Genomic DNA, 24585 nt, shown 5'->3' on the forward strand with positions numbered 1-24585 from the left:
ACAGAAACAGAGATACCTGCAGACCAGCTTCACTGCTTGTAAAGTGTCCCCCCACAGGTGGGGACCTGGGGGTTTGAGCCCAGCTCCTGTGTAGATCCTTGAGATTAGTATTATGTGCGCTTAACTGGGTGTACCACTGCCTGTCCCCTATCCATTCTGTTCTCTTCCACTCTATGGCTGGACCAGCAGCTTGAGAACCCTCCTGAGTGTGAACAGAACTTGGTTCTAGGATGGACAAATTCAGTGTTGGAAATACATGCTATACTATGCCCTCCCCATGCCATTAGCTATAGGGGTGGTTTCAAACCTGAATTGCAGAAGCACTGGCAAATACAGGGGCACGGGGCTCCAGAAAGGGAGAGAGAAAGATAACCTGGGCCCCAGGTCACTTGCTCTTTGGAACAATGTTTTGTGGTTCTAGCTCTGAACAGGGTGAATGCATGTTCATACTCTGAACAGGCTTTTGCATTTGCCTCAAGCCCAGGCATAATCACTGTGGTGCCCGCTGCCAGAACAAAGACTACAAGGCCAGGCTACCAAAAGCAGTAACCTTGCCTCTGACCTGCTCCCCTCTTCGTTGTCCCCTCCTAGTTTTTCGGTCTTGAGCATCCATGGCTTAGCCTGGATGCATCCTTCATTGTGTACACTAGCAGAGCGAACAAAAACAGTCCAGAAAGATAAGAAGGCTGGCCTCCCTTTTCTGTTTCTCATCCCTTAAATTAAACACACTTGAACAACAAATAAGCTTTTCAGACATTCATGTAAGCTGAGAGGCACCTGAGAGAAGTCTTGTTTAGACTATGTGGATGTTTAGAAAGTGGGAACGACAAAAAAAAAATAATCCTACTTAGGTGTCATTTGGGGACAAGATCTTAAAGGACTGAGCGCCATTCCTGCCCAGAATTCATTAGGAAGCATAAAATAAACCGCAGCCTTTTTTTTGTTTGTTTTAGTTACAAATCAAGAAAAGGTGCTGGGAAGATAGCATTGTTGTTATGCAAAGAGACTTTCATGCCTGAGGCTGCAAGTTCTCAGGTTCAATCACCAGCACCACCATCATCCAGAGTTGAGCAGGGCTCTGGGGAAAAATAAGAATAAATACAATCAAGAAAATATAAAAGACACAATGGGTTTGTGCCAAATTCCTCAAATGGCTCTTTCTTAAAGATCAGCAATGGAAGGATGGACAGTTGGACCATTTGCTCTCTCTTGTTAAAAAGAAAATGGCAAATGTAAGTTCATAGTTTTGTAAATGGGAAAGGGGGAATCTATAAACTATAAATACAGTTATTTTATTTTTTGTACATTTTTAAGAAGAAAAATAAAAATTCATAATGCAAGAGTAAATGACAGTGTGCGTCTTGTGTTTTCCATGAGATGGGAGTGAAGGCCCATTACCGGGTTCGGAGAAGCTGGTAAGGTTCTATGTTCTTCTGGGCACCTTTGACCTGTGGACTTAAACACAGTGGGCATTTGATCTCAGGTTACTTCACTGTGCCCTCTCCCAAGGTTAAACAATAAGAAAACTAAAGAGGCCAGGTGAGAGTGCAACTGTAGAACTCACACATTCCTGTGTTCTAGACCCAGGTTCCCCAAATCCCACCTGTGTTACACGAGTAATGGAGCAGGGCTGCAGTTGTCTTTCCTCTCCACCTCACCTTCCCTTTCTCTCTCTGTCGCACCCTTATACATAAGAGAGAAAAAGAGTGGGAAAATGCCACTTAGGACTGTGTTGGATAGTATGCCAGCTCCCCCTGGCTTCTGCTTAACCATATGCCTATATAGGGATAGATTTAATCCCATTCAAAGCTTTGGTCTATTTACATAAATCACTTTTACATTTACATAAAGCACTCCAGGGCATTGGTGGTTCAGTGATAGGATTCTCGCCTGCTCTGCCCCCTCCTTGTCACACTCTGATTTTCACCAGTCACTTTTCTCTCCACCCTCTCTATGTCACATCCTGTTTCCACCCTACTTGGCAAGTATATATAAAGACAGCATTGTGAGTTTTAGGGTACTTGAGTTTAGCTTAGCTCAGCTTAGATTGTGCTGCGTCCTGCATGAATAAAGAGATACTGCCTACAGCTCAACCATGAGTCCCTGGTCGTCTGTTACCCGCCCGTGAAGCCAGCCCAGCGAAAACAACCTAGCCCAGCGAAAACAACAGGACTGAGTAAGTTGTGATGTGATGTATGAGAGAGAAAGAGGGGGGGAAAATATATATCACATCACAATTTACTCAGCCCTAAGTGGTATCCCCCCCCCTTTTTTTCTCTCTTATATATATTGAAATACTACTCAGCTGTTAAAAATGGTGAAGTCACTTTCTTCATTTCATCTTGGATGGAGCTTGGAGGAATCATGTGAAGTAAGATCAGCCAGAAAGAGAAGGATGAATACGGGATGACCTCACTCATGGGCAGAAGTTGAGAAATAAGAGCAGAAAAGGAAACACAAAGCAGAACTTGGACTAGGTCTGGTGTATTACATCAAAGTAAAGAACTCTGGAGTGGGGCGGGAGTGCTCAAGTCCTGGAACATGATGGCAGAGGAGGACCTAGGTGGGGGATTAGAGTGTTATTTGGAAAACTGAGGGATGTTATACATGTATCAACTACTGTGTTTTACTGTCTACTGTAAACTATTAATAACTCCCCAAAAGGGAAATAAAAATCACCACTTAGAATGGTGGAATCTGACCAAGCTTAGTGTTAATCTTGATAGTAAAAGCAAAACAAAGAAAAATAAAAACTCAAGAATTAAAGAGGCTTGAGTACCCACCAGTGTGGTTATCTATTCCTCCTCCTTTTTTCTTCTATCTCTTGTTCAGAGAAAAAACAGAAATATGTCACCAATTGTCTGAGGTTTATAGGAAGCCCCCAGTTGAAGGCTATTCATGTAAGTAACCTCACTTTGACCTAGAATGGCCCAGATCTCTAGAGCTGCACATGCTACCATTGACTGGAGTCAGTTCTAGAGGGTGGCCTTGTAGTGAATGGAGAAGTGACTCCCGATGTTGCAATAGGGTCCTGGAAATCTTCTCTGCTTCCACAGAAGATCTTTGACAGAAGATCAGCATAGGCTGCCTCTTAAAACACCTTGACACTGGTTTCACATGTCACCCTTCCCTGAGTATCTGGTCTGCTGTTTTGGTATGATACACCCTGTGTTCCCAGAGGCCTCCATTCCTACTCTTAGCTAAGCCCCACCCGACAGGTGCACTGGGTTCATTCTGGAGACTCAGACATTCTACAAGGTGTACAGTGTGGGTCTCTGACCAACTCTGAGCTGCTTAAGAGATGAAGAGGATCCAAGAAAGGCAAATGTAGGTGGAAGAAATACTCTTACTAAACCAGGCTAGAGGGCCCCAGACACCTTACTATCATGGCCAGGAATGGCAAAATGTTCGTCATGCTCAGTACTCATGGGTACTGGGGTACTGTTGACCCATGAAGGGAAACTATCCCGTATACAGCTCCTACACAAGGTCTTGACAGACTACAGCTGACTGTCAACTCAGCACTTTTTACCCACATTGATGGGACTTTTGTGCTGGAAGCAGAGCCAGTGACAAATCAAATATCTTTATCCAACTGGCTTTGAAATTGTGGGGTCTGGATCCCTTTTCTCCAGGCTGGTAATCAGAGAAAGGAGAAGGGAGTATATTAACGTCCCTTAGAAGAGACGCTTATAGGTTTCTCCTGCTACGCCTACTGTCTAAAGTAGAGCATGCAGGTCTAGGTAAAGGGAGAGTGAAGTCCCAAAAGGAGGGAAATGGGTGAGAGGAGGAGGAGAGGCCCTAAGGCCCTATATATGTAGATTAAGAATACTTTTGCAAGGGCCAGGTGGTGGCACACCTGGCTGAGTGTACACATTATAGGGTACAAGGACCCAGTTTTAAGCCCCAAGTTCCCACCTGCAGGGGGAAAGCTTCACAAGTGGTGAAGCAGGTCTTCAAGTGTCTCTCTGTGTCTCTCCCTATCTCCTCTACTCTCAATTTCCTCTGTCTCTATCCAATAATAAATAAAATTAAAATGTACTTATTTAAAATACAAAGAGGGGTCATTTGGTGGTGCACCTGGTTAAAGGCACACATTACAGTGCGCAAGGACCCAGGTTCAAGTTTGTAGGCCCCACCTGCATGGGGAATACTTTCCAAGTGGTAAAGCAGGTTCTCAGGTGTCTCTCTGTATCTCTCCCTCTCTAACTCCTTCTCCCCTCTCAATTTCTATCTCTTTCCAATAAATAGAGAAAAAAGAAAAAGAAAACCTAAGTGCTTTTGCACAGGACTTTGGGCTCAGAAACCTGTCCCATCACAAGCCCTGGTGCCTGGTTCACTGGGTTAGAATCACTACCCAAGAGGAGGCCAGTGTTAGCCTGAAACCTCACTTGGGCACAGCCTCAGTTGGAGCAGTGGTTCAGACTTTGACACCTCATGCTCAACAGTCACATTAAAGCCAAAATGACATGAAGTCAAGGGACACTTGGGTCACTCCATATAACATGCTGTAGAGTTCAATGTGTTATTAAAATCCACTTGCTTACAGTGTCCTCGAGGGAATGTCCTTAGTATCCTCTTCTGGGCCTTTCCAGAACCTTGCCCTCACTGTAGAGCAGCAACGGCAGGGACCGCATCACTCTCTGAAGGGAGGCTGGGTCAGCCTACTCTGCCACTTGAGGAAGACTGGTTCTGAAATGAGTGCATCCTAGAATGTTCCCAAGTGTGACCATGAACTGAAAACTCACACTGACAGAGACTCAGGTTACACAGGCTTCTGTGATAAATATGAATATATATATATATATATATATACACACACACACACACCCTGGGTCAGATTGATATGGTAAATGATTAATTGTATGTGTCTATATTTATGTTTAAAATTTTTATTAGTGATTTAATAATGATTAAGATTGTAGGAGAAGAGGGGCACAAAACCATATAATTATCACCACCAGAGTTCTGTGTTCCATATCCTCTATTGGAAGCTTCCCTATTCACTTTTTTCCCTTTTGTTACCCTTGTTGTTTTTTTTATTGTTGTTGTAATTATTATTGTTGTTGTTATTGATGTTAGATAGGACAGAGATAAATGGAGAGAAGAGAGGAAGACAGAGAAGGGAAGAGAAAGATAGACATCTGCAGGCCTGCTTCACCGCCTGTGAAGCCACTTCCCTGCAGGTGGGGAGCTGGGGGCTTGAACCTGGATCCTTAAGTCAGTCCTTGCACTTTGCACCACATGCTCTAATCCGCTGCACTACCGTTTAACTTCCCGGAAGCTTCCCTATTCTTTATCCCTCTGGGAGTATGGACCAAAATTCTTTATTGGGTGCAGAAGGAGTGAGGTCTGGCTCTGTAATTGTTTCTCTGCTGAGCATGGATGTTGGCAAGTGGATCCATACCCCCAGCCTGTTTCTGTCTTTCCCTAGTGGGGTCTGGCTCTAGAGAGGTGAGATTATAGGATACATTGGTGAGGTCACATGCCCAGGGATGTTTGCAAATTGGTGGCTGAAAGATGGTAAGATATAAAACAGAACCATCTTTTTTTCTTTTTTTCCTTTTGTTGCCCCCCTTTTTATTGTTGTTGTTATTGATGTCATCATTGTTCTATAGGATAGAGAAAAATCGAGAGAGGAGGGGAAGACAGAGAGGGAGAGAGAAAGATAGGCAACTGCAGACCTGCTTCACCACCTGTGAAGAGACCCCCCTGCAGGTGGAGAGCCAGGGGCTTGAATCAGGATCCTTAGGCCGGTCCTTGTGCTTTGCTCCATGTGTGCTTAACCTGCTGCACTACCGCCCAGGCCCCAACAAATTGTTTTACAAATAGGAACCTAAAAGTAAGAACAGAGCAGATGAAACTAGGGGTCTTCGTGTTGAAAGAAGCTAGGAAGTCTATTTTAGGTATATTCCAAGGGCTCTGTGGCCTTAGTAGTTTTTGCCTAAGCCCGATAGCTAACTTCAGGTGGGCTTAAAGTATTATCTGGGATGAGATATGAGTGAAATAATACTTATGGTGGGTTTTTTTTTTTTTTGGTGTGTCCTTACTTGTAATTTAGTAGGCTAATATCCCCTGAAGTCATGGATTAAAAGGTCCTAAGTTCCTTTCTCTCACTGCCATAATTGTGTGTTGCTTTGACTACTACGGCTTGTAGAGGGAAAATGACTCCATGATCTGCTGGGACTCTAAGTTCTTTGTGTTTGGCTAAAATCCCATGCCCCATCTCACCCCAACCACATACTCAAGCACCCACCTGAGGTTGTGGTGTTTCTAAAGATGTAGCTGGTGAATTGTGTTAAGTCCGAAAGTTGTAAATATTTATTGTTTTGAAGAAGTTTGACCTGGTCACTGTTACTCCACGGCCACACCTTCTGGACTCTTTGTAAGTCTATTTTTTCACCAACCCAACTCTCAAGTACCATTCTCCACCACCCTCCTAGATAATACTTCTATTCCACTTTCTTGTTAGCTATGAAGCTCCAGCAAAGATTACTAAAGTCCTAGCCTCCTAGGAAGATACCTAAAATAGACATTCTGGCTTCTTTCTACTCTAGGATCCCTATCTCATTGGTTCTGATCCCACTCTTTTTGTTCCTGTTTATTAAACAACTTATCCTGCTTTATATCTTACTACCTTTCAACCACCAAGTTGCAAATGCTACCATGACACTATCCTGACTTCCCTGGGCAGATGATCTCACCAATGTGTCCCAGAACCTACCTCTCCAGGGGCGTACTCCATTAGGGAAAGATAGAAACAGGCCAGGGTGCAGATTCACCTGCCAATGTCCATGCTTAGTGAAGATGCACTTACAAATGCCAGACTTGCCACTTTTTGCACCTCAGAAAGAATTTAGGTTCATTCTTCCAGTGGGGCAGAAATGTTAGGGGGAGATGACTAGAGGGCTCTGATCTCCAGCTGGACTGGGACCCAGAACATTTGTAACCAGGTACTTTTGTTTTTGCTCCGTATCTGAGAGGGAAGAAGGAAAAGGAGCACACCTGGAAGTTATAATAGGTGTAGGTGTGGTTAGAAGGGAGGTGAAGGCAGGACTTTAGAAGTGAATAAAAATGGACATTAGCTTCCAAAAGGGGTCAGCCTTCTTTGCCCAAATTATCCATGTGTCTTTCTGGTGCGGCCTTTTCATTTCCCTGATTGAAAGTTTTAAATGCCTGGGTGTGTGTGTGGGGGGGGGGGGCCTGGGCAGTAGTACAGTGGGTTAAGCACATGTGGCGCAAAGCGCAAGGGCCAGCATAAGGATCTTGGCTCGAGCCCCCAGCTCCCCACCTTCAGGAGCAGTTAAGCAGATCTGCACGTGTCTATCTTTCTCTTTCGATTTCTCTCTATCCTATCCAACAACAGTTATGACAACGTTAACAATAACTACAAGTGCAACAACAAGGGCAACAAAATGGGAAAAATAGCCTCCAGGAGCAGTGGATTCATAGTGCAGGCACTGATCCCCAGCAATAATCCTGGAAGCAAAAAAAAAAAAAAAAAAAAAGCCTGTTGTGGGAGGGAAGCTTAAGAGTAAGTAGGAAAAAAAGTCCTGAACAATGGAATAGAAGTCACTCATTTGAATCTTATAAATACAAAGGAAGAGGGGTAGAAGTCATGGGCATATACTCAATGGAGTACTACTCAGCAGTTAAAAAGATTATATTGTGTCCTTTGGGACAAAAATGAATGGAATTGGTGGTCACTGTGCTTAGTGAAGTAAGTAGTGAAGAGATAGACAACTATGGGATGATTTCACTAATATGTGGAATATAGAGAAATGAAACATATGAACTTGAATATATATATTCATTCCATATCTGTGACCCTGGGAAAACTATGGTGGTTACTGCTGGGCGGTGGGGTGGGGTTGAGACACAGAACTTTGGTGGTGGGAATGGTGAAGAATTATACTTTTTTTTTTGCAGCCAGCACTATAAATCCACTATTTATGGTGACATTATTATTATTTCCTTTTCATCTGATAGAAAAGAGAAAAATTGAGAGGAGAGGGGGAGATAGAGTGGGAGAGAGAAAGAGAGACAACTGCAGCCCAGCTTCACCACTTGCAGAGCTTTCCCCCTGAAGGTGGGAAGCAGGGCCTCAAACCCTGGATCTTTGTGTGGGTCCTTGCACTTAGTACTGTGTGTGCTTAACCGGTTGTGCCACCGGCCAGCTCCCTTTCTTCTATGAGTTTATAATCTTATAAATCACAATTGAGTCACTAAGAGAAATATAATAAAAATAATAAGAGAAAGAGCATGTCCCGTGGGGCCTGTCAGTGGGATGGAGTTCACCCTTCCTCCACTCCAAGCAAGGAAATGTAGTCAGTCAACCACTGTGTCTTTCATTCATCACTTTATTCCAGTCCCTTGAGCGCTGCAGCCTAGCTTGATTTCAAGCAGAACAGACTCTGTTTCCAGAGGTTCCTTAACACAGCAAAGACAAGGAACAGCCCAGCACAGGAGTAGCACAGACCTTCAGTCACTCAGCCTTCTGAGCACAGCAGAGAGCCTTGGAGCACCGGACTGGATACATACACCTTTCCAGAGTACAAAAGGGGTGCTGGGGGTGGGGGTGGGGGGTGGGGGAGACTCTTAAGAAAATAGAGACTGGATGAGTAGTAGCCTGGATCATGACCAACTTCATTTATTCTGGGAGTGTCAGAGCTCACCAGCCATGTTGCTTTGCTGTGTGTTGACCCAGGCTCCTATTCCAGCTCCCACTACATCCAACAAAGTATTGGTGCTGTCTTCTCTTTCACTGCCTCTCTGCCTACCAAAAATAAAAATAAAAATAGGTAGAGCTAGGTGGGCCTTCCTAACTATTAGCAGGTCTGGAAAACTAAGGAAGGATTTGGTCTTCCCTGAAGAGTGGAAAGCAGTGGGGGCCAGGTGGTGGCACACCTGTTACAATGAGCAAGGACCCGTGTTCAAGCCCCCAGTCCCCACCTGCAAAAAGGAAAGCTTTGAAAGTAGTCAAGCAGGGCTGCAGTCAAGCAGGGCTGCAGGTCGGTCTCTCTCTCTCTCTCTCTCTCTCTCTCTCTCTCTCTCTCCCTCTTTCTCTCTTTCCCTTCCTATCTCCCTCTTCCCTCTTGATTTATGGCTGTCTCTATCCGATAAATAAAGACAATAAAAATCTTTTTTTTTTTAAAAAAAAGCGGGAAGAAGTGGAAGATACCTCCTGAGCACTACCAGGCAAGTGTTTCAGGTCCCTCAGCTTCTGTACTCCATGTCTTGGCTGAAGTTTCTGTTTTTCAAACACATATATATATATATTTTTACCACTTGTCCCTTGGAGGGATTTGGACCATCTCTTTTTAGAACCAAGGTGAGGAATTGCCACTCACAGGAAAAGTGAGTTTATTTATTTATTTGTTATTTATTTATTGATTACCAAGTCTAGGTCTCACAATTTTACCCTGTGAAGTTGACTTATTTCGGTGGGCCTACTCAATTTCACATTTTTACGGCCAGTTGAAATGGGTGCGAGTGATGCAGAGGAACCTGGGAATGAAAGGGGCCTCAGCATCCGTCTGGAGATGCTGTCATCTGTATCCCTCTGCCATCTCCACATGGTGCTCATGGATCCAATTGGGAACCTTCTCTTGGGGCAGGTTCTCCTCTTTCTACTTTGTCAGTGTGCTTCTACTTGCCTATAGCTTGTGAACACATGAGACCTACTTGTGACCAGAAATTGTCACTTAACTCTCCATTTTCAATAGAATATATGGAGGTCACCAGACCAAAACTCAACTCAAATTTGTGCTGTTATTTCTGAAAGCAGCAATTAAAACTACAAGGTGCTGGAAAAGTCCACCATGGGGAGGCACTGACACACTAGCCCATGTCTGTTTCACAATGGGTCGGATTTGTGCCCAGCCTCTGACTCTTAACACCAATGGGAGCAGGGACTGGCTGTGGGCTCACCTGGTTGAGTGCACATGTTATAATATGCAAGGACCAGAGTTCAAGTCCCTAGTCCCCACCTGAAGGGGGAAAGCTTCACAAGCAGTGAAGCAAGGCTACAGGTGTCTCTCTGTCTCTCTATCTCCCCCTTCCCTCTCAATTTCTGGCTGTCTCTTTCCAATAAATAAATAAAGATAATTTAAGAAAAAACCACTGGGGACATTAAAAAAAAAAACATTTCAGATATGGTTCCAGAACTACCCACATAGGTTAAACCAGTGGGAAGTCTTAGACACCAATACCTTGTGTGTGTGTGTGGGGGGGGGGGGTGTGGGGCAGGGCGGCTCCACAGAATACTGATCTACTCAAAGCACTTCCAACTGAATCCTAGGCTGGGTGGGCCTTTCATCACCTGGCATCTTTTATGAATGTCAGTCCCAATGAATAGATGTGCTCCAATGACTATGTCTCTTCTTTTTAATCTCTGCTGTTGTCTGGGCACATTGACACTCTGGAAAAGCATTCAAATGAAAGGCTGAGCCCTAGTCAAGGTTTCTTGGTACTTTTCTGGAATATATAAAATACACCAGTTGGTTGGTGCATTTGTGCAAAGACAGGACTTTAAAACAAGACACAGACATTCGTTACAGTTGGCTTACTTCACAATAAGCTACTGAAAACAGTCTCCTGTAATAAGATTGGATTAATGCTCACTAACATGCATCTCATTTAAACAAGGCAGAACACTTAGTTTGGTCTGCAATACCCAAATATTTTATATACAGTTGTTGTTTTTTTGTTTGTTTGGTTTGGTTTTTGTTTATAATCACAATTGGCAATAAGACGGATGTGGTTTGGGAACATAAGTTACCAGTTGTGTTTAATTTCCAGAGAAACTCCGTTCGGCTCAACTCCTATAAACCTGTGGAAAGAATAGCTGAGCCCTCATTTTCCTCTCCTTTCTGAGTTCACTTTGTCATGTTCACAGCTTAGAAGCTCCTGCCTGCTGGGGAAGAGGATGGAGTGGGCCTCTGGTTGGGGCAGGGGGCCCCAGTTCCTTTACGGATGAGTGTGAGGGATCTCCTAATTTTTTTACAGCCTGGTGTGGGGGAGTCCCTTAGTTCCTTTACGGCCTGGTGTGTGTGTGTGGGGGGGCTCCCCCAGTCCCTTTATGGCCTGGTGTGGAGGGTCCCCCGAGATCCTTTATGGCCTGGTATGGAGGGGTACCCCAGTTCCTTTATGTCCTGTTGTAGGGGGGTCCCCAGTTCCTTTACTGCCTGTCCCTACTGTTTTCATCACCCCTGGGAGCCTGAGGATCCCAGAGCTGGGTGGGGAGCTTTATGTCTCTAACAAGACTGACTGGACTGGCTTGGCTTCCTCTTGCCTCCCCGAGTCTTGGGTTTTTACAAGAGACCTTAGAACCAACAGAGAAAGAATAGCCAGGAGAATTACCAGAACCATGCAAACCACAGAGCCTTGCAACAGCACCATCCATGCTCTCCCCAGTGCCAGGGGTAGGAGAAGCTGGAGGCAGCAGGACAGCACCTCTGACCCCCTAGGAGGGGTAGCGGCACTGTCAGTATTGTTTGGCAAAACAACAACAATGACAACGACAGACTGTTAAAACAAAACAATGATCAAGAGGGGGCGTGAGCATCTGGAAGAGCGTGAGGTGCCTGCAGACTCAGAACTGGCCGGCACTGCTGGGGTCACACTGCAGGAGGCGCACGATGGACGGGTCACTCTTGGCTCCACGGATGAACTCCTCCAGGGACAGCTTTCCTAGAAGGCAAGAACATAGGTGGCAGGTGGTAAATGCCTCCCCTGGCTCCCCCCTGCCTCGGGCTCTCAGTTACTCAGAGCCCCCTGGTCCATGTCTGACGCTGGGTAGCCCTTGCCCTGGGCTCTCGAGCATCCACTCAGTATCTGCAAAATGAATGATCCTTGTGCCTTTTCTTTTTTTTAACTTTATTTATTTATTATTGGAAAGAGACAGAAATTGAGAGCGGAAAGGGAGATAGAGAGGGAGAGAGAAAGACCCTGCAGATCAGCTTCACCACTTGTAAAGCTTTCCCCCTGCAGGAGGGGACCAGGGGCTTGAACCCAGATCCATGTGCACTGTAACATGTGTGCTCAACCAGGTGAGCCACCACCTGACCCCAATCCTTTTATCTTTATGAGAATGAACAACCTTGGGACCCTGCAGGTGGCACACATTAATATGCACAAAGACCAGCGAACAAGTGCCCAGCCCCCACTTCAAGGGGTGAAGCAGGGCTGCAGGTCTCCCCCCCCCCCCCTTCTTTTTTTACTGAGCATGACAGTTCTAGCTTATAGTGATGGTGCTGGGGATTGATCCTGGGACCTTTGGTGCCTCAGGCACAAAAGGCTTTTTGTGGAACCATTATGCTGGGTCCTCAGCCCACAGGTGCTTCTCATTCTCTCTTCCTCTCTATCTGCCTCTTGCATGTCAATTTTTCTCTGTCCCTATCAAAACAAACAAACAAAAAAATCAATATGAACCGGTATCTTATAGCACCACAACCACTCCCAGTTTGTCATCAAGAAACTTCTGTGCCCTGTGATGTAGTCAGGTGGATGGATGCATAGATTTAGGCTCCTTGTTTAAGAGCTTCTCCCTGGGCATGTTTACAGAACAGCTCACAGCTACCTGGTGTCGGGTGGAGGGGTGGAGGGGTGGAGGTGGGGGGCGGGAGACAGCACCTCATCTAGGTGATGAAAACAAAGGGGTACAGTGATTTGCTGGGTCCCTCACTCCTGCAGGGTGACCCCTAGCTTCACATCCAAGCTGGTGTATGTGCTGAATTCCCTTTCAGAACCTTATTTTCATGTTGTTGTGGGAGTGGGGGCAAAGCCTCTTCCCTACTCCTGGACCTACTAGAAGGAGTCCCTAGGAGGCGCTCCTGAGCTTTGTGGCTCATCTTCATCTTCCACTGGGGCTCGGTGCCAGCACCATTAATCCACTGCTCCTAGTGGCTATTTTTTTGTTTTTCATTTTATTGGATAGAACAGAGAGAAATTGAGAGAGGGGGGATAGAGGAGAGAGAAAGACAGACACCTGCAGGTGGGAACCGGGGGGTTGAACCTGGATCCTTGTGCTTAATATTATGTGCACTTAGCTTGATGTGCCACCAGTCAGCCCCCTTCATCTTCTTTCTCTTGATCAGAGCTGCTCCAGAGAGGACTTGTCCCCTTCTGCATTTCCAAGGTCATGCCACCTAGCAGCCATGCTCTGTTTCTGAGAGTTTTGGTATCACATCCTGGGGCTCCATCAGTGAGCTTTACCTTCCAGTGAAAGCTCTATCCTTCAGTCTTTCATTATTGGTCTTAGAACTAAGTGAAGAAATACTGAAAGAACAATAATGAAAGACTATCAGAGCACTCACCCCCAACATTCCAGAAACTCCGCTAAACATGGTTTCCTCTTAGCTACAGCTGTCCTCTTCATCCCCACCCAACCCATTTTCATTTAAGCAAACCCACTTGATTTGCATAAGGAGGGAGGGAGGTAGTAAGCTATTTAATTATCTTTCTGGTTGTTGTTTGTTTGTATTTGTTGTACTGTGGCTTTATCATGCTAGATCAACATTTTCCTCTAGAGAGAGAGAGAAACAGAGACTAGGTGACATATCACATCACTTAAGCTTCCCCCAGTACTGCTGTCCTTTCATGTGGTATAGCCAGGGCTGAATATGCATTGTGTGTGTGTTGTGTGTGTGTGTGTGTGTGCGCGCGCGCGCGCGCACATGCGAGTGCATGCACACACACACACACACACACACACACACACACACACACAATGTGCCTTTTCAGCTGAGCTATGTTACTAGCCCTAATTGATTTTTTTTTTTTTGCCTCCAGAGTTATCGCTGGAGCTTGGTGCCTGCACCACAAATCCACTGCTCCTGGAGGCCTTTATTTATTTATTTACTTATTTTGCCTTGTTATTATTGTTCTTGTTGCTATTGCTGTTGGATAGGACAGAAAGAAATTGAGATAGGAGGAGAAGACAGAGGAGGGGAGAGAAAGACACCACCTGTGAAGAAACCCCCCTGCAGGTGGGATGCCGGGGGCATGAACTGGGACCCTAAAACTGGTCCTTGCGCTCCGCACCATGTGCGCTTAACCTGCTGCGCTACCACCTGGCCTTTAACAACAACAACAACAACAACAACAAAAACAGAGTACTTCTCAGCTTTGGTTTATGGTGGTGCAGGGGATTGAACCTGGGACTTTGGAGCCTCAGGCATGAGAGTCTCTTTGCTTATCCATCATGATATTTCTTCTGCCCATCTGTTGATCTTGAACACTCAGCTCAGACTCCTTGAGGATTTAGATCCTGGCCCTGTGTTAAGAGTGGCATCTCTGTTGGAGCAGTGGTTCAGACAGCACAAGTGTCCTTAGACTCCCAAAGGCTGGCGGGAGGGTAAGGAGAGAGAGAGTTGTAAATTGAGCACCTCAAAGTCTTCCCCCAAGCAGGCCCTATATGAATACATATATGGACCCTGGGTCAGATCAGTGGGGTTAACAGTTAATAGTATTTATATGCTTTCCTCATGTTTGGGGAACTACTCTCTGCCCTAATCCAGATTTTGAGGCCTATTCTAAACTCTGACACCATCTTCTCAAATAACTTTAGTCCACCTGTATATCAGCTATCAGGCTCAGGCAAAAATTACTAAAGTCACAAGTCCCCTAGGAACATACCTAAAATAGACTTCCTACACTTCCTACATGAATTTCATCTGCTCTATTTCTACCTTTGGGTTCCTGTTAGTTAAACAATCTTTTCATCAGCTACACTCAACAGGCCATCAGTGACTGCTGCAAGTGTACTGACTTGGGCCCTAGGTGACTTGGCCTGGGACTATACACAACCAGCCTGAACTGTTCTGGCAGCCCCAGAAAAACATGCAGTTGAGCATCATAGACTTCACTATTAAAAATAATCTCCTAATTTTTATTATGTATCCTTTTAAAATTTAATTTTTAAAAAATTTTGCTTTCCCCCCTTTGTTGCTTGTTTTATTGTTGTTGTAGTTATTATTGTTGTTGTTGTTGTTAATGTTTGTCGTTGTTGGGTAGGACAGAGAGAAATGGAGAGAGGAGGGGAAGACAGAGAGGGGGAGAGAAAGACAGACACCTGCAGACCTGCTTCACTGCCTGTGAAGCGACTCCCCTGCAGGTGGGGAGCCGGGGGCTTGAGCTGGGATTCTTACGCTGGTCCTTGCGCTTCGCACCACGTGCACTTAACCTGCTGCACAACTGCCCAACCCCTGTAAATTTTTTAATTTTAATTTAATTTATTTTTTGCCTGCAAAAAAGGGGGCCTTGACTGGGGCTCGGTGCTGGCACTATGAGTCTAATGCTCCTAGTGGCCATTTCTTCCATTTTATTGGCTAGGAGAAATTGAGAGGGGAGAGGGAAATAGAGAGGGAGAGAGAGAGAGAGACATCTGTAGACCTGCTTCACCACTTGTGAAGCTTCTCCCACTGCAGGTGGGTAAGCGGGCTCAAACCTGCATCATTGCGTGGGTCCTTGTGCTTAGTACTATGTGTGCCTAACCAGGTGTGCCACCACCCAGCCTCCTCCTTTTCAAAAATTTTATTAGTGATTTAATAGTGTCCCTTGTTTAATTTTTTTCTTAACAGAACTATAAAAGCATTTGTTGTGAAGGCAGGCACCAAAGGGAATAAGGCTGTCATAGGGTGTTTCCTCCAAGGAGGAAACAAAACAAAGTGGCTGGTACCATGAAAACCCAGACTCTCTGGTAGCTGTTGTCCAGACTCTCTGGTAGCTGGTATGGGACTAGGAATAGAAACTGCCGGAAAACACAAAGCAGAACTTGGACTGGGTCTGGTGTACTGCACCAAAATAAAGGACTCTGGGGTAGGGGGCAGTATTCAGGGCCTGGAACATGATGGCAAAGGAGGACCTAGGTGTGTGGGGGGGCAGTTAGAATGTTATCTGGAAAACTGAGAAACGTGACACATGTACCAACTATTGTATTTCAATGTCAAGTATAAACCATTAATCTCCCCAATAGGTGGGGGGAGGGGGGAGAACCTCCAGTTGATGATGAGTTTGGTGTGCAAAGAACTGTCACAGGCGCAGAAGAAACTGCAGTCATGTCACAACTGTTTTGTAAATCACTATCCCCCCTCCCCACACACAGTAGAATGATTTTTTTAAAGGTATCTTATTGTGGTTTTCATTTGTGTTTCTATGAAAAAAATGTGGGCAAGAGGGGGGCTGGGCAGTGGTGTACCGGGTTAAGTGCACATAGTACAAAGTACAATGACCCATGCAAGGATCCTGGTTCGAGCCCCCGACTCCCCACCTGCGGGGGGGGGGGTCACTTCACAAGTGGAGAAGCAGGTCTGTAGGTGTCTTTCTCTCCCTCTATCTTTTCCTCTCCTCTCAATTTCTCTCTGTCCTATTGAAAAAAGCAGAGGGAAGTAAAGGCCGCCAGAAGCAGTGGATTTGCAGTGCTGGCATGTAGCTCCAGTGATAACTAACCCTGGAAGTAATATATATATATAATACAAAAATTTAAAAAGTAATATAACCAAGACTCTTTCCATGCCTTCAAAAAAATTAAGCCAGAAGTGGGTGGGGGGAGAAAAGCCATAGACACTCCTCTTAACACAAAGCTTCCTGTCATCTGCCCACCAGCATCAGCTGCGACATGAAGACACAGCCCAGACCAGGATTCTTTCGGGGACGCCCAGCAGAGCCGATGGGTTTAACTGACAGTGAAGCTTGAGGATCTGGCCTCTGTGTTTTGTACTCCAGACAGTCAGCAGGTCTGGCAAATAAAATAAAAATCAGAATGCCCTGTCCATTCTAGTTTTCAAGCACACATTTATTCTTAAACATATGTCTCATAAGCTCAGACCGACAGGGAATCAGAGATTACACAGGCTCCTATGCTGAATATAAATATATATATGGGCCCTGGGTCAGATCAATGGGGTTAACAGTTAATGGTATTTATATACATTCCTCATGTTTGGGAGCTATTCTCTGCCCCAATTCAGCTTTATAGTTCTATTCTCAATTCTGACACCACTTCCCAGACAATACTTTAACTCCATCTGCATGTTAGATATTAGGCTCAGGCAAAAATTACTAAAGTCATGGGCCCCTAGGAATACACCTAAAATAAACTTTCTAACTTTTTCCCACATGAAGACCCCTAATTTAATCTGCTCTATTTCTATCTTTGGGTTCCTGTTCATTACATAATTTGTCTGCTTTATATCTTACTGTTTTTCATCCACCAAGTTGCAGATGCTACTATGATTCCATCATGAACTCCATGGGCTGATGACCTCATCAGTGTGTGCCAGAGCCTCGCCTCTCCAGAGCCCTATCCCACTAGGGAAAGACAGAAACAGGCTGGGGGTATGGATCCACCTGCTAATGCCCATGTCCAGCAGAGAAGCAATTACAGAGGCTAGACCTTCTACCTTTTGCATCCCCAAAAGAATTTTGGTCCATACACCCAGAGGGATAAAAAATGGGGAAGCGGGGGGTGGTGGTTATGGTGGTGGTGGGTGGTGGTAAATAGCATAACGGTTACATAAAGAGACTCTCATGCCTGAGGCTCCAAAGTCCCATATTCAGTCCCCTACACCACATAAGCTGGAGCTGAGCAGTGCTCTGGTTTAAAAAAAAAAAAAAAGGAATAGGGAAGCTTCCAATGGAAGGGATAGATAGGACATGGAACAATGGTGGCAATGGTGGTGGGAACTGTGTGGAATTGTACCCATTATCTTACATTCTAATGAATCATTAAATCACAAAAAAAGAATAAGAATGTAAAAAAAAAGTATGTTTCATATATTGTACATATTACATTTGTGAAAAAGAATCATTTGTCTCTTTTCTAAAATTCCAAGTTGGTTGGGCCCTCTGGATTTGAGCTGACACCTCAACATTTAAAATCTACTGCTCTTGAATTAGGAACCCAGCCCTCGTGTCACTGTGCTTTGTCTTGAATACACTAACTGGGTTTAGACTGAGAGATGCCATCAGGGTAGAAATGAGCAGTGACCTCACGCATGCCACCTGATGGCTGTGGGAGGCCCTGGGTTATAAGAAATGCCACATCATGAAGCATGTGCAGGACACCCTAAGAGATACCCAATACTGAATGCTGTGAAAGCCACTAAGTTCTGGTGGGATCAGGTTCAAGCCCCTCTGCACTCTGACTCCTACAGGGGGCAGTCTGCTAGGGAGAAGTCTTTGTCCAGCCAGGACAAATACTTCTCATGAAGGCCTTCATGGCCTACACATTTTCTGAATGTGGCACTGCCTAGTCTGGATGCCTCTCCAGCAGCCCTTGTCCTGAGCAAAGCTGAGCTGAGCTGAGCTGAACAGAGCAGAGCAGTAGCTTTTACCATCTCTGTTGGTGTCCATCTGGCGGAAGATCTTTTCTGTCCTCTTCTCTGGGGTTGACTCGTCCTCAGGCATTTTCATCACAGAGGAAACCATTTTGTATATTGCCTAGGAGCAGAATAAACATGGCAGTAAGAAAAAATATATTAAGGCTTAACATCTAGTTTTCTGATGATAGCAGTCAAGGGACTGCTGGCCCCACTCCTACTGACCTATTTTAGAAAACAGATCTGGGGGGCCAGGTGGTAGTGCACCCAGTACTAAGCACAAGGACCTGTGCAAAGATCCAGGTTCGAGCCCCTGCTCCTCATCTGCAGGAGGGAAGCTTCACAAGCAGTGAAAACAGGGCTGCAGGTGTCTCTCTTTCGCTCTCCCTCTATTTCTCCCTCTCCTCTCTCAATTTCTCTCTGTCCTATCCAACACAATAGAAAAAAATTAGCTGCCAGGAGCAGTGGATTCATAGTGATGGCACTGAGCCCTACAGATAACCCTGGAGGCAAAAAAAAAAGGAAAAAAGAAAGAAAACAGAACTGGTGAAGAAAGCCAGTAGAACTTGAATCTTGCAGTGAGAACCTCCAGGACCAACTACACTTCTGTGTGGAAAAACTTCCCATGCACAGGACTTCTTTGAAGGTCATAGGGAAATAGATTGACTGCAGGAGCTGAGACCAGTGGAGGAAGCCTGAGAAGCAATTACAGAAGCCAGAACTTCCACCTTCTGCACACCATAAAGAATTCTGGACAGAGAACTCTGGTGGTGGTAACTGTGTGGAACTGTGTTCCTGTTATCTTACAGTTTTATTAATCACTATTAAATCACTAATACAAAATTTTATGAAAATATTTTTGCTGTTTATACCATTTCACAAATAGACTTTTATTCCATTACTTACAGGGAAAAGGGTTCAAAGAATTTTTTTTAAAAGACAGTTCATAATTTATTCACTTCTTACTGAGTGTTTCTGTACTTGATGTGGAGGGTACATATGCCAATATGACCTTTTAATTTTTTTTTTATCTCTCTAGTCCTTTAGGAAAGGATTTGGGAAACATCAGCTTAGAGACTGAAGTTACCCACTTTCTCTGAGTACCATTCAGATGTCACTATGATCTCAATGAAGCCTGATTTGCTAAGACTACTTCTGTGTTCCATAATCATGAGAGAAACCTGCTGGTCTGGTGTACTCCTGGGAACTCTTTCTCTGAACACCTGGGGCTGATGAAATTCTCTTTCTTGGGATGCTGATGGGAAGTCAACTGTATAATAATCTAGAGATTACTCTGTTAATACTCTTGGTTGAATGAATGAATGAATGAATGATAAGGAAACAGATGTGTGGGTGTTGGAAAACAAGACTCTCATGGTCAACAGAGAGCTCATAGGAGTTTCAGCTATTAGGTTAAAGAGATGGAGCTGAGGGGGGGTCAGGTGGTAATGCACCTGGTTAAGCACACACACACACACACACTACAGTGTGCAAGGACTCAGGCCTCCACCTGGAGGGGAAAGCTTCACAAGTGGTAAAGCTTCAAGAGAGGTGAAGCTACAGGCGTCTGTCTCTCTTCCTCCATACCTCCCCTCCCCCCCCCTCAATTTCTCTCTGTCTCTATCCAATAATAAGTAAATAAAAATATTAAAAAAGAAAGAAGTGGAACTGCGACAGAACATGAAGATGGACAAAGAAGAGAACAACGACAACAATAATAACAACAATGACGAGAAACAAGGGCCAAAAAAAAAAAGTAGAAGTGTTATTTGCAGAAGATACACATTTTTCATTAAAATTCTAGAGCTTTAAAATACTAAGACTTGCCAGAGATTCTACATAAATCCCTAAAAAGAAAGAAAGGAAGAAAGAGAGAATGAAAGAAAGAGAGAAAGAAAGAAGAGAAAAGAAAAGAAAAGAAAAGAAAAAGAAGAGGATCCAAAGCAAAACAAAACCAAAGCAAGAGGCTCTTACATATCTGCAAACCAGGCTTCTGGAATATGGCAAGAGATGAAGCATCTGAGCATTTTGTGGGGATGCAAAGAACTCAGAGATCACTTTAGAGGCTTGCACTTCTGGAAGGCTCTTTCACAGCACTCAGACAAGGCATTCATTAAGGTCTTTAACTCAAATACGAGACCAGTGATTTAGAACTAAGTCTGTTAACATGGGTGCACTGGAACAGTGAACAATAAGTGGACATGGAGTCCCAGTAGTCCCAACAGTAACTGCACCAATTGGAACTTTTTTCTTAATTAACTGTTTAAAAATTATTTTATGTATCTATTGGGTAGAGACAGAGAGAAATTCAGAGGGAAGAGGAGATAGAAAGGGAGAGAGACAGAGAGAGAAAGACACCTGCAACCCTGCTTCATCACTCATGAAGCTTACCCTTGCAGGTGGGGGCCCAGGGGCTTGACCCAGATCCTTGCACATCGTAACATATGGGCTCAACCAGGTGTGCCACTGCCGCCCCCTTAATTTTTTATTGCTATCAGGTTTATCGCTGGGGCTTGGTGCCTGCACTAGGAATCCACTGCTCTTACTGGCCAATTTTTTTTTCTTTCTAATTTTTACTAGACAAAACAGAGAGAAATTGAGAGAGGAGAAAGAGATAGAGAAAGACAGACCTACCTGCAGACCTGCATCACTGCTTGTGAAGTGTCCCCCCTTCAGGTGGGGCTTGAACCCAGCTCCATACGCATGGTGATATGTGCACTTAACCAGGTGCGCCATTGCCTGGCCCCTGAGAAGTTTCGTCTTTTTGCTCCCTTCTGGCTGCATGGACAACCCAGTGCCAGCTGCACTAGGTTCAGAATCTAGGACTCCACAGCACATAGAAAAGACATAGCCCAGACAGCAATCTGAAACAGATCATGTCTTTTATTAGCTCCAGGTCCCCCCCCCCCCCAATTTAATGGAATTAAACTGTAAAAAGTCCAGGCGACTTCCTTTCTTTATTTTTAGCAATGTCAGTGAGAGGCTCAGCAGGGACATCCTGTTTTTAATTAAACTAGAGGAGCCCAATTCTGGTCTTGTGGAAGCTGCAGAGCTCTGGGATGCTCTGGAGCCCAGCTCACACAGCAGACTGGAGACTGTGCCCCACCTGACCTTATCAGCTTTGTCGCTGTCTATATCTACCTTAAATTTTTTGAATTATCTTTATTTATGGGATAGTGACAGCCATAAATTGAGAGGGAAAGGAGAGATAGAGAAGGAAAGAAACAGAAAGACACACCTGCAGCTCTGTTTCACCACTTGTGAAGCTTTCCCCCTGCATGCTATATGGAACATGCTATAACATGTACACTCAACCAGATGTGCCCCTATACTACCCAGGCCCCTATATCTGCCTTTCCTTCTCCTCTTTGAATGGACTACCTCCTTCAGTGTTGACGAGGAAGGACCTAGGCTTAAACTGATAGAAGCAGTAGGGCAGGAAAAGTCCAAGAGTTAAGGCTCAACCATTTCTCTGAAGGAACCAGACTAACTCATTTCATCAGATGATGGGGGGAGGGTCTTCTAACAGGGTCTGAGGTCCCACCACACCCAGCCACACAGTCTGGTTGTTTGCAGAATTAAGAGCAGCACCCTGCTGAGAAGATTACTGCGTATCAGGGTGGAGAGAGGCTCTGGGGATCTTTCTTGGAAACACTTTTAAACTAGAATCAATATTTATGTGCCTGGAATGACTGAAGTACTTTCTCATTTAGAGATAGGAGAAGACATTAAATCAGCAACTTTCATCATCTAGAGAGGTGCCTGAGGCCCTTTCACAGGTGGATAGCATGAGGGGAGAATGAGGGTCCCATCCCCTTTTCTCAGGTGAGAAGGATGAGGACAGAATGAGGATCCCACTCACTTTCTCTGGTGGGTAGGATGAGTAGGAAATGAGGTCCCTACCCCCTTGTTCAGTCAGAGCAGCCCCATTCCCACAGGTGGTTTCATGTTCAATTTTACCTGAAAGAAAACAAACTCACAATCTCCACCACCACCCCACCACAGTTAAAAATCAATCGTTGATTATTATCTCAGGAGATGATGTCATGGCTGGAAAAAGGGCTAGAAAGCTGGATCAGGGAAAAGAGTAGCTCCCAAATATGGGAAAGGCGAATAAATATTGTTGACTGTAAACCCCGATTTGATCTGGGGCCCATACTCAGCACAGGAGCCTATGTAACCTCTACATCCCTGTAGGTCCGAACTTGCATTCTGTGGTTATCAGTAGGAACATTCCGAGTTGCACCAATTTCAGGACCCATCTTCTTCAGGTGGTAGATAGAGTATGTTATCCAACCCCCCTTAGGAGGATGGAACATTCTCTACCATCGTTGATCCACATTGAGGGCAAGGTCCTATGGGCCCCCCCAAAAGGGTTCATTACGTTGTTCCTGATGGAGATGACTAGTCATAATGGAAAGAGAGATTTATTTGAGGTCTAGGCTCATTGTGTTTGTGTGGGAATCCCAGGACTCCCCGACTAGGGCCCCAGCTGATGGGGTGGCCTGATAGTGACTAAAGAGTCCTCATTAAAATATGCCAGTCTCTTGACCTTATTCAGCTTTTGTAGTCTTTACTTTGATAAGGTTAGCTTTGACTCCAAAACTATAGGAAGATGTCAGGCTCAGGCAAAAACTAATAAAGTCATGGGCCATTTGGAATATACCTAAAATAGAACTACTAGCTATTTTCAAAACAGAGACCCCAAATCTTCATCTGCAATATTCCAGCCTTTAGGTTCATGATTAATCAACAATTTGTATGGCTTTATATGTTAACTCTTTTTTAGCCACCAGGTTCCAGATGCTACCATGATGCCAAATGGACTTCCCTGGACAGATGACCCCACCAATGTGTCCTGCAGCTCCTCTCCCTCAGAGCCCTGCCCCACTAGGGAAAGAGAGAGACAGGCTGGGAGTATGGATTGACCTGTCAACGTCCATATTCAGCAGGGCCGCAATTACAGAAGCCAGGTCTTCCACCTTCTGCACCCCATAATGACCCTGGGTCCATACTCCCAGAGGGTTAAAGAATAGGAAAGCTATCAGGGAAGGGTATGGGATACGGAGCTCTGGTGGTGGGAATTGTACCCTCTTTTCCTATGGTCTTGTCAGTGTTCCCATTTTATAAATAAATACATTAAAATAAAAAAATCAATCTTTGAGGGCTGGTTGGTAGCTCAGTGGATTAAGTACACATGGCATGAAGCGCAGGGAACCAGTGTAAGGATCCCGGTACAAGCCCCTGGCTCCCTACCTGTGGGGGGGTCGCTTCGAGAGTAATGAAGCAGGTCTGCAGGTGTCTATCTGTCTCTCCTCCTCTCTATCTTCTTTCTTGTCTTCTCTCTGTCTTATCAAACAACAACAATAGCAATGGCAACAATAACTGACAATAACAGGGGCAACAAAATGGGAAAAATGGCCTCTAGGAGCAGTAGATTTGTAGTGCAGGCACTGAGCCCCAGTGATAACCCTGGAGGCAAAAAAAAAAAAAAATTGTTAAAAGCCCAATTATCCATACTGTAATGGCCTTTGAGACATCTTTGGCACCTCCCACTATCTGTCTTCATATACAAGCAGTCACCAGGCCTATGACATCTGCCTTCTTTTTTTTCATTTTTTTTTTCTTTTATAAATCTTCAGTTATAGGGGCCTCACCACTTGTGAAGATGTCTCCCTGCAGGTGGGGACCTGGGGCTTGAAACTGGGTCTTTGCTCATGGTGATGTGGGTACTTACCAGCTACACCACTGTCCAGCCCTGAAGTCTGCCTTCTTAAGTCATATTATCTGTGACAACATGGATGGAGTGGGAGGTGTGAGGGGGTGATGTTGAGTGAAATAACTCAGAAGGAGAAAGAAAAATACCAGTTTCATTCAAATGTGGGAATAAAAAGGAACTAAATGAATGAAAAAAATGAAACCCAGTCAAAATAAACCTTGATTTCTGACTGCAGGATGAAAGTCAGCAGAGAGGGAGGGAGAAGAGGTAGCAGAGAAGATAAGGGGTGGAGGGAAGTGCACTGTGTGTGTGTGTGGGGGGGGGGGGCTGGGACATGATGCCAAGAGTGAACTGGGCTCTCAGGGATAATGAGGTTTGCTGGGTGAGATTAATCTCCTGACAAGAAAGTGAGAAGCCACCCCCCAACTGAGAAGCAAGCATTAAGGTTAGTTCCTGGAATAAGTCACTAGCCCAAGTAATCATGGTTATTGCTGGGACTCGGTGCTGGCACCACAAATTCACTGATCACAATGGCTATTTTTTCTA

General features: G+C 44.9%; 1 protein-coding gene across 3 annotated transcripts in view; it reads right to left on the reverse strand.

Moving 5' to 3' along the window:
- Nucleotides 1-8348: 8348 nt before the first annotated feature.
- NCALD (neurocalcin delta) overlaps nt 8349-24585 on the reverse strand; it is a 435454-nt gene continuing 419217 nt past the window's right edge. For all 3 annotated transcript variants that reach the window (XM_060196362.1, XM_060196355.1, XM_060196347.1), the window contains 2 exons: nt 18336-18441; nt 8349-11691 (listed from right to left, as the gene is read on the reverse strand). In XM_060196362.1, coding sequence (XP_060052345.1) covers nt 11594-11691; nt 18336-18441 — 204 coding nt within the window. In that variant the 3' untranslated portion in view covers nt 8349-11593. The remainder of the gene's footprint in view (nt 11692-18335; nt 18442-24585) is intronic.

The sequence above is a fragment of the Erinaceus europaeus genome, chromosome 1, assembly GCF_950295315.1.
Source record: "Erinaceus europaeus chromosome 1, mEriEur2.1, whole genome shotgun sequence".
Lineage (NCBI taxonomy): Eukaryota > Metazoa > Chordata > Mammalia > Eulipotyphla > Erinaceidae > Erinaceus > Erinaceus europaeus.